The sequence below is a fragment of the Knufia obscura genome (assembly GCF_036327395.1).
Source record: "Knufia obscura strain CCFEE 5817 isolate CBS 148926 chromosome Unknown scaffold_1, whole genome shotgun sequence".
In the NCBI taxonomy this organism is placed as follows: Eukaryota; Fungi; Ascomycota; class Eurotiomycetes; order Chaetothyriales; family Trichomeriaceae; genus Knufia; species Knufia obscura.
The window spans coordinates 1,654,627-1,667,313 of record NW_027042687.1 but is presented as its reverse complement, the minus strand read 5'-3'; the positions used below and the strand labels follow the sequence as shown (position 1 = coordinate 1,667,313).

Sequence of the window (12,687 nt, the reverse complement as noted above, 5' to 3'; positions counted from 1 at the left end):
GACTTTCGCGACCCTACCTCAGCTGCCAACGACGATACTCTCATCATGGTCATCTAATGCGCCATTGCTTTACTCACTGTCGACATGTGGAAGCCGCGACTGACGTCGAGGCTGTCCTCGGAATGCTCCATGGTCCTATGCCCCAAATGCAGAAGTATTTTGCGTGGGCGGTACAATCTGATGTTCAGAGTGACCGTGCCCTTCGACCTAAGGATCATGCCCAAGAACAATATGAAGATCTTGTAATACAAAGGCGGATGTGCCATAGTCCGCCTTGCTCCCGATTCCCATTCTCTCATACTGACTGCTCACACTCCAGCCGCTGACCATTATAGACACACGTAGCCACCGCGAAAATGCTCCTCACAGCTCTCCTAACATTAATGACCCTCCTGTTCGGCTACCGCCTCCTCCGCTTCTTCACGAACTACCTCGAAGCCCGCCGCATTGGTCTTCCCATCGTCATAACCCCTTTCACATGGCAAGACTCGTTCTGGATTCTCTTCGGACCCAGGTTTTCCTGGATCCGATGTTTACCGTTCGGGCTCGGATCATGGTACAAATACAGCTACATGGGATGGACACTCCACGATCGATATCAAACTTATGCTCGGCTCGGTACAAAGGCTATCACCGTCGTTAGCCCTGGTCGTAACGAGATCATGCTCGGGGATGCGGATGCCATTACCGAAGTAGCGGGACGGTACAAGAAGTGGAACAGACCGAGACAACTATACAAAGTCTTCGCTACGTTCGGGGAGAACGTCGATTCAGTCAACGGGGATAATTGGCAGAGACATAGGAAGGTTACAGGTCATGGGTTCAGGGAGCATAACAACAAGCTAGTGTGGGAAAGTGCCACGAAACAGGCCAGAGAGTGGATGGCCACCTGGGACAGTCCGAATTCGGAGCGCAGCATGAAGATCATAGAAGAGGACATCAACACGATCGCTATGAATGTGCTTATGTTTGCAAGCTTCGGTCAAGACTATGGGTTTGTTGATGGTGGAACGAAGGATGTACCGTCAGGCCATACCAAGAGCTTCCGCGAAATCATGCCTTTTATGCTCAAGAACGTTGGTCTTGCGTGGGCAACGAGGAGTTTCACCCTACCTAAGATGCTCGAGCCGAAGAGTTTGGCTACATTAAGGGAGACGAAAAACGAGTTATTCCAATATTTCGATGAGTCGCTTCGCAAAGCAGATGGCGACTTTGTGAAGTCCTTTGTCGAGGCCAATGAGAACGAAAAGAAAGGCGGACGACAGCATCTGACCAAGGACGAGCTGTTTGGAAATATGTACATGATCCAGCTCGCTGGCTTCGATACGACCAGTAATGCTATGCTTCTTACCATGGCCTTGTTGGCTACACATCCGGAAGTACAGGAATGGATCTTTGAGGAGCTTGGCCAAGTCGAAGCATACGAAGATACTTATCCAGCAGCCATCCGGTGCCGAGCTGCCATGCACGAAACTCTGCGTATGTACAGTACTGCACCAGGCATTGTCAGACACTCGTCAAACATCGAGACCATCAACATTGGCGGGAAACGGGTGATAGTACCAGCTGAGACATTCGTTTCAGTAAACTTTACTGGCCATCACCACGATCCTGATGTCTGGGGCCCAGATGTCCATGACTGGAAGCCACAGAGGTGGGTCGAAACTGTCGACGGCAAAGAGCAGTTCAAGCAGAGTCCAGATGTGTTGGCGTGGAGTATCGGGCCAAGAATTTGTCCTGGAAAGAAGTTTAGCCAGGTCGAATATACGGCTGTGGTGAGCACATTGCTCAGACAGTATCGATTCGAGGCCAGTGCCAGTCTGCACGATGCATTCAACGACTTTAAGTTTGTGGTCGCACCCAAAATCAAGAGGCCGATCATCGATGCAGCCAGTATCAAGTTCATCAGGCGTCAAACCAAGAGTGTGTGATGCAGCGTATCATGCGGCTTGTTGTCACAGCTGATGCTGTGCAGAGGCGTGCAATCGTCCCTGTCGTAGGGTCATCGGTTTGATGATGAATGGCATATCTCTGTTACTCTGAGTCGTTCTTGCTTGACTTCTCCGTCTTCTCTTCAAGTTCTGCGGTTTCAAATTCTTCAGGTATCGGGGACTCTGTAGGAGTTGCGGGAGGAGTTCGGCGTTGAGCGGGTTGAGTTGGTTGTTGGGGGGAATCCGGCTGGGGTGGGACCGCCGATGGCTGGGGTGCATGTGAAGAGGGAGTCGGAGATGGGGCCGTGGTGTGGGATGGGGTGGTAGGGTGGGGGGGGGTGAGTGGGAGAAGTGGAGGGGTGTGATCAGTGAGCTTGGGAGATATCGATAGAGCAGCGCTAGGATGAGAGTCGTTGTCATCATCAAAGGTGGCCAAGGAGGCGACAATAGCTGGTGAGCTGGCTGCTTACAACGACCACATCTTGGAATTCTACTCCCCTGGCGCATCGTTCTCATCAAGCACGCTCCCACCCGCATTGTCCGAGTTGAGCAGCTGCATCAGCAACGCCTCAATCTTACCCACACTCTCCTCAAGCCTATGCAACCGTGCATTCGCCTCCGTCAAATCCGGATTATTCTCATGAAAGTCCATAATACTATCCTTCCTCGTTCCCCTCCTCATCTTCTTGTACCCACTAGGCGCATCCCCCTCATCGTCCCCATCCGAATCAGTATTAAACTCCTGCTTCAACGTCGCAGAAGTAGAAGTACCATCCGTACTCCTCTTCAGATCCTCAACCGAGTTCCTTGCCGACTTCTTCTTCGCATCAAACTGCTTCATGAACCTCTCCCTTAGTGACCGCCCGATGCCCTCATCATTCTCATCATCCTCCAAGTTCCTAACAGGAACCTCATCGAACACAGTCTGAATATCTCCATGCGCACTAAACCTCGAAATATCCCAAAACCGGAACGTCCTCGCCCACCACCCAGGACCAACCACACCCAGCCCATTCGGCTGTCTCCAGTTCAAATCCCGCCCCCTGCCCCTCTTATACCGACTCGAGATCCACAACGTGCGTCTCTCGTAGAGACTGATTGCCGCCAGTAGCGGCGCATTCACCGCCTTCACCGCAAAAACATTAACCTTATGAAACCACCTCGCACTCAACACAAACTTCGCCGGCAACAACGTACACACCGCGACAAGATTAACCGGCGGACAAAACGCAAACAACGCATCACTCTTCACCCCCTCAAACGTCAACACACTCCTTCGATACTGCATCTCCTGCACCGCATTCCCACTGATCTTGGCGAACGTATTACTCAGCATGGACACCAATATCGTCACAAACAGCGTATTCCCCAGGAACGCGAACAGGATCATCACGGCGGGACCCAGGAACCAGTGGAATTCAGCGGAGCGATCGATGCCTGTTCCGTCTAGGCCGAACCAGATCCAGATCATCCATTTGGCGATTGTGGTGGGGGCGTGCAGGCCGTTGTGTAGCCATTTTAGGGTTAGGAGGAAGCCGATGAAGCACCAGCTGGCTAGGAGGACGAGGGTGATGAAGTTTGCGAGCATGTCGCGGAGGCAGAGGAAGACGAGGTTTTCGGAGAGTAAGTTGAATGCGAGGCGGGGGATGAGGATTGGGGCGGCGCAGGAGAGGGCGTCGAGGGAGAGGCGGGCCCATTCTTGGTCGTTGGTTGAGGTGGGGAGGCTGAGGGCGTAGATGCGGATCCACTGGGAGTGTTAGTATCTGCACTGGTATGATAAGGGAGGGGTGGTTTTGACTTGAGTACAGTCTAGCCAATTCAGAGGTAGACTTACGAAGTAGAAAATGAATAACAGCGAGAAAATGACGTCGAGGAAGGACCATAAGTTCTGCGTGTAGACTGACCAGCCGTGTTCTAGCATCGATGCAACCTGGTCCAGTATCCAGCCCCAGGTGTACAGATCGAAGAAAGCCTCCAGGACCGTATATTCGACAGTTGAACGTGTCTCGCGGCGCTGCATGACCATGAGATACAGAACTAGTAGCACAAGGAACTGTCCTATCTCGATCATATTTCGTGTCCGGGGGACCGCTAGACGATACTGATTGAGTATGGGACCACGACGCGGATCGTACAGCGAAATCGGTCGACGCTTCCAGTAGTCGGGTAATATATCAATAAAGCTATTCGGAGTGTACACCAATTTTCCACGGTAGATCGCATCGACGACTTTCTGACATGCACTGCTTGCAAGGAACGACTTGCTTTCGGACACGATGGCAACTTCTAAGGCTGTCATGGTTGGCTCATATTTGCCGCCTCTCTGTCGCATGTAGTGCAGGAAGTGATAGTTGCTGTTCTTGACGATTTCCTCAGGTGCGTTCTGGAATGGCTCGAACCCGGCTACAAGGATGTTGGCGAGTTTCAGGAGACCTTTTGGACCCGGGTTGTGCTCATTGTAGCGGCGGAGAATCTTCTCCGCGACAATCTCGCAGAGGAGTGCTCTGGTGAGGTTGACTGATTGGTGATGGGTCGCGTAGGATTGCTCTCGCATGAACTGAGACCGATTGACTAGGAAGCAGTATACAATGCTCAGGTCCTGGGTCTCGTAGAACTGGTCAACTAGTGGTCGGACAACACTGATGTTCATACGAGGAGCTTTGAGCTGATCCAGCGAGTACGGGTCGTCGATACTGTTTATGATTTCGTGTCGGACCTTGTGGATGTTGTCGTAGATCGGCCATTCATCGTGGCCGTATAAGTCTGTTCCAGCTGGTGCACTCCCTTGATCAGCGGTGTAGGAGCAATGAGGCGGGTAGAGGCCATCAGAGTCAGCATGTTCGTCTTCTTCATGCTGCTCCTCCAGTAGATGCTCGAGTTCACTGTTGGTTCGGGCTCTGGCGGGATTGCTCGGGCGAATAGTACCATAGCCAGTGGAGGATGGGCTGAAACGATGCTGACGGAGGTGTGAGGAGAACCGCCGAGGAGGATCTGGGCGACCACCGGGAATCGTACTTCTGCGCGACATAACTGGTCTGCAACGAACTAGTGCATGGCGATGATCACTTGCGATGGCAGCATGAAGAGTACATCGTGGTGAGAAGTATTACAATGTCGGCATAGGTGATAAGGAAGGTGAAACTTGACGCACGCGAAATCATCCAAGCCAATCATGTATTTGCCACATTCTCAAGACTTTAACAGCCACGACGGTGCAGCTATCACGCGTTGGCTGTAGCAATATGCATCAATGAGAGTACGTAGTCAAGCTTGAGGAGGACTCTATTTATGCTTGAAAGATTTCAGGTTGTGAATTGAAGGCAGGAACATTGGACTCGTCCGCCAGCACATGCCGTGGGTGAACCAAACTGCACTAAACCATATTCGGATAAATGTTTACTCTGTCGCGACTTCCAGATCATTACCTTTCCTGCGCTTTCCACACCACACCTTGCCGTCGCCTTCAACCACGCCGTGAGCTTTCTGCTACACACAATCACACACAACACGTCCCCAAACCGCAACCATGGCCACAACAACAGCCCACAGCTTCAACACCTCCCAATCCGACTTCCGCACCTCCCAAACCCACCCACATGCCCCCCACAGTTTCTCCTACAGCGAAAGCCCCCTAACCCAACTACCCACAGTCGACTTCCCCTTCGACGACCTCCGCCGCCGCATGACAGAATTCACCACAAAATTCGACGCCTACATCGAACGGGGCCGCAAGCGCGTCCTCGAAGAACGCAATGACTTTCGCGCACGTCTCAGTGAATTAAATGGTAAGCCTAGCGACCACACCACACCACATCCCCTCTCACGCACAAACTAACAAGATGCATAATATAGAAGACCAAAAATCCACCTCAACACAAATCTCCACCATCCAGTCCACCCTCGCCTCGCACACCCACCTCCAAACCAGAGAGGCGCACGAAAAATCCGAAATGCAATCCCAAATCTCCCATCTCGAATCCCACGCCTCAACGCAACGAACCCACCGCGATAAACTACAGCAAGCAATAACCTCAACGCAGCGCCAAATCGACGCGAAACTCTCCGCCCAACGCGAATACGCCGCAAAAATAGATAAACAATCCGAACTGAATGGGCCGGAGTTGGCGTTCTGGGAGACGTATCTCGGGACACGGATTGAAGGCGGCGGAGACGAGGGGATAATAAGGGTGTTTTATGCGTTTCCGGCGGAACGGGTGGGCAGCGGAGAGAAGGAAAGGGAGGCGACGTTCGAGTTGCATGTTCCTGAGACGGGGAGTGGGGGGTATGAGGTTTTGCATACGAGGCCGAGGTTGGAGGGGAGGGATGTGGAGAGGGTTGTGGGTAGGTTGAATGAGACGAGGGATATTGGGGTTTTGTTGAAGGGGATGAGGGGGTTGTTTCAGGGGGTGTTGGGGGAGAGGATGATTGTTCAGTAGGTGGGGAAATCTACATACAAAAGATTGGTAGGCAAGGAAGGGCAAGACCTGAGCGAGCTGAGCTGAGAGATTGGCGCATGGTGCTGTAAGACTACTTTGGAAGATGAACGTGTTTTTATGAATGATGAGCTCTGCATTATACTACTATATGTCTTCATTTCTGCTCAGGGCAGCTCGTCAACCTGACTTCTTTGCATTGCGTAGTCCCATCAATGCCTATCCCAGCCCATGCAATATTCGTACATATCATTACCCTAACTTATGTTCAACAACTCTCAGAACAACGACGTCCTCACCCTAGCAACCCTCGTCAAACTGCCATACTATGACTTTCCTTGCCCCTGCTGCTGCCCCTGCTGCCCCTGCGCACCCAACGTCGGACTCATCATCCCCAACCCGACAGTACTCGAACTCGCCGTCCGACTCTTCCCTCCGCCCCCATGCCCCGCCACACTAGCTCCCGCCTCCTGCTCCAAAAAGTTCTGCCACAAATCCGCCAGACTCTCCTTCCTATCCGTCGGACTCCCCATCCCCGGATCCGCAAACACACTCTCAAGTCTACTCAGCGCGGGCGAACTCGGCGTCTTATGCATCATGGGTGTACCCGGTAACCGGAGACTGCCGAATGTTGAGGATGAAGATGGGGCTGGCCCACCGGCGCGTTGGAGGCCGGCTTGTTCGCGCTGTTCATCGGACCAGGAGAGGAGGGAGGCGATGAGTTGGAGGATCTGGAATTTTTTGGGGTCGGAGCGGTCGAGGGCGAGGAAGTGGAGGAGGTGGTTTGTTATTATTTGTCTGGGTGTTGTTAGTATGTGTTACGGGAAGGGATGAGGTGTAAGAGAATGAGTGCGTGTGGTGGTGGAGGACTTACCTATCAACGTTGTCCTCTGGCTTTCCTTTCTTGAGGAATCGGAGGGCTTTTGTGAGGTGATCGTTTAGGATTACTGCTTCGTGTCGAAGTTTACCGATGAGGAGGTTCTTCTCTTTGACTTCTTTTTCGAAGGGCAGGGCTCGTTCGAGGTCCTGTTGGGATTTCTCGAGTTTGTCGTGGGCTTCTTTGAGGTCTTCCTTCGCGGTTTCCCACTGTTTTCTGAGGTCTTGCATTTCTTGTTGGGAGGTCTCGACTAGTTCCCTGAGCTCTTTCTTACGGGCGTTTTGAATTTCTTGCATGGCACGTTGTAGGCCGTCGACTGTACTTGACTGGCTGTCTCTTTCGTTGGCGGCTCTTTCGTAGTCTTTCTGGGTGCTCGCTAGTTGTTCTTCTAGGTCGGTGACTCGATCTGATAGATCTCGCCGTATACTCCTCTCCTCCATGGCCAGAACCTCCCAATCATGCATGGCTTGTTTCGCCTGCTCAAACTCCTCCCTCAGATAGGTTTCCGAGTCTTGCATTTCCTCCCTCTCCTTCATCCAATTCGACTGGCTGTTTGCTGTCCGCTCTCTTAGCTCTTCGAGTTCCCTCTGCATACCCGCATTTTGACTCGTCAATTCCTCCACTTCCTTCTCCTTGTTGGTGTAGTTCCCTTGCAAATCGGACTTTTGCTCTTCAAGCTCGTCTATCCTCGTCCGTGCTTGTGCGAGATCTTCCTGTTATGGTCAGTCCCTCTTCGGAGTCCGGGGGTGTATACTCACTGCATCGGCCTTCATCCGTTCACCTAGCTGCGATCTTATGGTGTTCACCTTTCCCAGCAGATTCTGGTAATTCTCCTCGGCTGCCTCCCGCTCAGACTGCTCTTCCTGTAGTTGAGTCTGGACATCGCCCATCTCGCGTTCATGCCGGCTGGTAACCTCTTCCAGAGACTCTCGCAAGCGCGTTACTTCTTGTCTAAGAGCGTCGCGGTCGCGGACCAGGGCATCGAAGCGGGCTGTTGCGGCGGCCATGTCGGAGGATATACTGTGGTTGTTGCTACTGCTGTTATTCGTGTTCAGATCCATGTTGCTTGTCCCATTTGTGAGAGCAGATATCGTTTCTTCGTCTATTGAGGTTGCGGCGGAAGTAGAGGGGGGAGGTGCTTCCGAGTCTTCTTGCTCTGGCTCAGAGTGTTCTGAATCGTCGTCATCTTGATCTTTCGAGTCCGTCTGCACAGGCGGTAGAGGCTGTGAGTCTGCAGTCGGTGTGCTTGTGGTGTTTGAGGTTGTATTCTTCTTCTTGTTCTTTCTCTTCTTTTTTGATTTCGATTCTGCGGAGATTTGTTAGCTTGCGCTGCGTCAGTAAGACAAGGTGTTGAAAGTACCTGGTATCGTCGAATTGTCCATGTTGTGCGGTAGACTTTGCAGTGTCTATATGCGTGTACGGCGTCGTGAGACTGATGTGTGAGGTGCTCCACGTCTCGAGGTGAGGTGGTCTCTTACGTGACTTCTCGCGATTGCACGTGGGAAAAGTTGGAGCAAGAATAACCGTCTTCTGTGCCTTTCGTCGAGGAAGAACGATTGTTATGTGTTGCACGTAAATGGTATGAGCAAGCAGTCTACAATTTGTTACAGTCTAATCGTAATGTACACGCGTCTTTAGCCACGAAACCGACTCCGAGGGTTTGGAGCGCTGATCACGACTCAAACGCCTTCACCATCAATCCATCGCTAGGACTTGGCTAGCTCATCGCCTCGTTCTTGCTCGCTAGACTTTGACGTTTCCACTTCTTCTTCAATAGCTGCGACCGGGTCTTCTACCATCGAAGTCCTCTCCCATGCTCGTTTCATTTCCGGTCTCAACTTCTCACCTCGATGCAACGGCTCCCAATGCTCATCCTTCAAACACAACCCAGCAACCCAAGCTTGCATCTGGAATATAGCATCATTTCCCGCAGTATGTTGCTTGTTGGCAGTATGCTGACGACTGTATGTATTCTCGTACAGGGTAGTCGGCACACCCAAATAATCGTACACTGCTGCTGCTGTAGCCCGAGGTTGACCCAAGATCTTCGCAACCACAGCTGCAACGCCCAGCCATTGTGTGTCGATAATCTCGTGATTGGGGAACTCCTCCGTCAAGAAGACGTCGGCTTTGTTGAGGTACTGCATGTCGAATGTCTTATCGAAGTACAAAAAGACCACTTTGCGGGACATTTCACTCCCAAGTTTCTGATAGATCAACTTTGACATTTCCCTTTCGATACGTGAAGTTGGGATCCATTTGACTGCGGCTTTCCCGAAGATGTACTTCCAAGAATGTGATGGAATACGAGCTCGTATTGCATTTCCTTCCTTCCCATCCAGTGCCTCTTGGTTCTTGTACAGACCAAAATGATGAGCATCGAAGAGCTGCGTGACATTGTCACCCCGCATGCCGAATTCATCCAATTGCCTGAGGTCGCGAGTGTCGAGCAAGCACATCCCGACCTCAGTAACGCCATATCTGCTGTTCTCTGGATCCTGAACCATTTCGGTATCAATCGAGACAAACAAGACATCTTCTTGCATGTAGTGCTCCAGAGTAAGCAACCCTGCTCTGTCGACTGCTTGTTGTGGCTGCAAAGGTTTCGTGGCTTCCCGCTTTGGATGCACTGCATCTGCTGGATCACCATGAGCAGATGAAGCAGGCTCGGTAGAGTTAGCAGCAGCGATTTGTTCATTGAGTTCCTTGATTGACATGAACTTGTGTGTGGGCTTTTTGGTCTTGGTGATTGCAACGCTGCTGGCGACTTCAGCCCTCTTGCCGGTGTTGGACGATTTTTGGGGCGAGTCCTCTGAGCCTTTCTGTGCATCACCTTCTTCTGGAGATTTAGGTTCCAGATACCTCATTACACGTAACGACCCTGGTCCCTCTATCAAAGGCTTCGCATTGACGTTTAGCCCTTCCCGTATCCGGAGCGCCATGGCCATATTGAAGGCTGGAGGTTTTCGAGATCGAGGGCGCGGCGTCGCATTCATGGCCTGCTTAGCTGCTCGTGACGTTGCCGCCATCTTGGCCTTTGATCCTCCCATTTCGACACTTGTCTGCTCAATGCGGTCTTTGCCTGACTATCCATGCTTTGCTACACCTTAGTCGACGCGAGAAGGCGTCAGCGCAAAGCCTCAGTACGGCGTAACAGAGCGTAAAGAAATTATAAGGTTGCACGAGCAACTGTCGCTCGCCCCTACTGTTGTTCGATATCGCTGAAGCACTGCACGCGTGATGCCGAGATGACAGGATTCTAAAATCAAGGGGACCAAGAGACTCGAAGGGCACTGGCATGAATACGAGACTCCATACCTGCTCGACGGGTTTGCCTGAGCCAATCGGAGACATATCGAGTACGACACAAGCACTGCACGTGATAGTGTCGTCCATCTTACACAACAAGTTGAAGCTTCAATCGTTAGCTATCTCATTCATGAAGTGAGATAGCATTATCGCGTGGTATCATGGCTTGTCCGCACAAGCAGAAAGTTCCTTATGGTATCGAGCTTACAAAGTTCTCGTGATTCGTAAAAGAGCACACCACCAACCCAACACAATCCAAAGCAACCCTTACTCCAAGCCCGACCACGCTTCAGCAATATTTGGACCCTCTCCACCTCGCCAGATATATTTGCCTTAACCAAACCAACACACTCAGGACATCACAGCTCGAACTTAGTCCACTGCTTTTTTCGTCCGTTCGCAACACGAGCAGCCCGCTTGCCATTATTTGAAGAACCCTCGACTTGATCAGTGACTGCAATTTCGTCCTGTGTTGTTGTTGCCAAATCTTGTCGATCGATATTCGAACCAACCTCAGCCGACGCTGTTGGCTCAAGCGACGCCATAGCAAAAGTCTCAACCATGGAAGCTGTCTCGTCGACGTTCGATGCAGTAGCAACTGAATCCGTCAGTGCTGGGAACTGACTTGGTTCGGCCAAAAGAGGTGTAGCAGTCGTCTCAGATGCTGCGAGCGACGACCCTCCGCCGACATCTTCCTCATTCAGGTGTCGTGACCATGAGAAGTCCTTAGCCCAGTACTTCGGCAGCACTGGTTCAATCTTGTACCCAGCCTCCAATTTTGCTCGCTGCTCATCTGTGAAACATAAACCCGCAATCCAGCCCTGCATCTCGAACACAGCATCGTTGCCTCCATTGTGTTTTTTCTCTGAAGGCAGACCCAGGTAAAGAAGCAGGTTTCTGCAGCCAAGCTGAGACTGGTTGAGGTTGTTCGCAACAATTTGAGAGAAACCGCACTTCTGAATGTCGACTATCTCGCTGTTTGGAAAGCGTGCTGACAAGTTGACGCCGTGTTCAGCAAGCCATTTGAGGTCGTTGTTATAGTCGAAAAAGAGGAAAATGACTTTTCGGTGAGTTAGGTTTGTGTTCTTGTTGGCCGTACCTTTACCCTTGCCTTTGCTATTCGTCACACCGAGCTTCTTGTTGATGATTCTGACAATCTCCCGCTCGAGGTTGTTCTTCCAAATCCACGTCACAGAGCCGAAGAGGAAGTTGCTGGCCTTGCCAACTGGGCACCATGGTCCCTTGCAGTTCCATTTGACGTTGTCATGTTCAGCTTCTCTGATCGCGAGTCGTGGGCCTCGATGTGTTGCGCAAGGTTGAACCCTCGATCGCCGACGTCAGTGATCTTTGAGAGAGCGCGGGTGTCGAACAGACCGAGGCCGACTTCACAGATTCGTCGATCTTTAGTGTCGCCGAGGAGCTTGAAGTCCTTGTAGCTTCGGTTGTGGCAGTGCGCTTCAACATCGACAGCTACTGTGAGGGCGTCTTCGTCTTTGTAGCGCTGAAGCGCAAGAGGGATTGGAGTCGAAGTCATCGTGAAGCAAATACGAAAGCTTTATTGGAGGTGTGTAATGTTCGATCGAACTATCGTCTTCGGAGCTGTCTTGGTATTGTGGATTTAGAGTCGAGTATCAAATTGACAATTGTGGTACGTCCAGATCTTTGAGAATTATTTACCTAATATAGTCCCAAGCAACGTGAAAGTGCATGGTTGGCAATGACTTCGAACGAGGTCATAATATTGCATCAGCGCTGATTTCGATTTCAGTCCGACTCACCACCTTGTCACAATATCACAGACACCCACTTCTTCCTCCCTTTCTTTGCAGCACGACCGGACCGGGTAGCGTCGCTCGGGACTGCCTGAGTCGGCGATGGGATTGGTGACGCCACTGAGAAATTACTTACAGATGCCACGGAGTGAATTGACTCAAAATTTGAACGATTGATGTCTGAATTTGCGGCAGTCGCGAAGCAGGCGTAACAGTCAGACCCCATGGCAAGCTTAGCCAGGTTATGTCGTTCACCTCCACTAGCAGGACAATATCGCCGACCAGCCCTCCAGCGTCCCTGGCACTTCCATGGCGTGTGGCTCATGCTCTTCCCATCTCCATCAATCTACTCTGCCAGAACAGAC

At 51.6% G+C, this 12,687-nt stretch overlaps 6 protein-coding genes across 6 annotated transcripts; 2 read left to right on the top strand and 4 right to left on the bottom strand.

Moving 5' to 3' along the window:
- Nucleotides 1-356: 356 nt before the first annotated feature.
- Nucleotides 357-1,931, top strand: PMZ80_000621 (uncharacterized protein; the record flags this gene model as incomplete). Its single annotated transcript, XM_064869071.1, has 1 exon — nt 357-1,931. The coding sequence occupies one exon, from the start codon at nt 357-359 to the stop codon at nt 1,929-1,931; it is 1,575 nt and encodes a 524-aa protein (XP_064734568.1).
- A 490-nt stretch (nt 1,932-2,421) lies between these two features.
- PMZ80_000620 (uncharacterized protein) lies at nt 2,422-4,959 on the bottom strand (the record flags this gene model as incomplete). Its single annotated transcript, XM_064869070.1, has 2 exons — nt 2,422-3,678; nt 3,766-4,959. The coding sequence occupies 2 exons, from the start codon at nt 4,957-4,959 to the stop codon at nt 2,422-2,424; spliced, it is 2,451 nt and encodes an 816-aa protein (XP_064734567.1).
- Nucleotides 4,960-5,457: 498 nt separating this feature from the next.
- On the top strand, nt 5,458-6,367 carry SPC25 (kinetochore-associated Ndc80 complex subunit spc25; the record flags this gene model as incomplete). Its single annotated transcript, XM_064869069.1, has 2 exons — nt 5,458-5,716; nt 5,784-6,367. The coding sequence occupies 2 exons, from the start codon at nt 5,458-5,460 to the stop codon at nt 6,365-6,367; spliced, it is 843 nt and encodes a 280-aa protein (XP_064734566.1).
- Nucleotides 6,368-6,690: 323 nt separating this feature from the next.
- Nucleotides 6,691-8,623, bottom strand: PMZ80_000618 (uncharacterized protein; the record flags this gene model as incomplete). Its single annotated transcript, XM_064869068.1, has 4 exons — nt 6,691-7,162; nt 7,239-7,954; nt 8,000-8,547; nt 8,602-8,623. 4 exons carry the CDS (start codon nt 8,621-8,623, stop codon nt 6,691-6,693), a joined length of 1,758 nt encoding a protein of 585 aa, XP_064734565.1.
- A 324-nt stretch (nt 8,624-8,947) lies between these two features.
- On the bottom strand, nt 8,948-10,270 carry PMZ80_000617 (uncharacterized protein; the record flags this gene model as incomplete). Its single annotated transcript, XM_064869067.1, has 1 exon — nt 8,948-10,270. The coding sequence occupies one exon, from the start codon at nt 10,268-10,270 to the stop codon at nt 8,948-8,950; it is 1,323 nt and encodes a 440-aa protein (XP_064734564.1).
- A 639-nt stretch (nt 10,271-10,909) lies between these two features.
- PMZ80_000616 (uncharacterized protein) lies at nt 10,910-12,084 on the bottom strand (the record flags this gene model as incomplete). Its single annotated transcript, XM_064869066.1, has 2 exons — nt 10,910-11,762; nt 11,810-12,084. The coding sequence occupies 2 exons, from the start codon at nt 12,082-12,084 to the stop codon at nt 10,910-10,912; spliced, it is 1,128 nt and encodes a 375-aa protein (XP_064734563.1).
- Nucleotides 12,085-12,687: the final 603 nt, after the last annotated feature.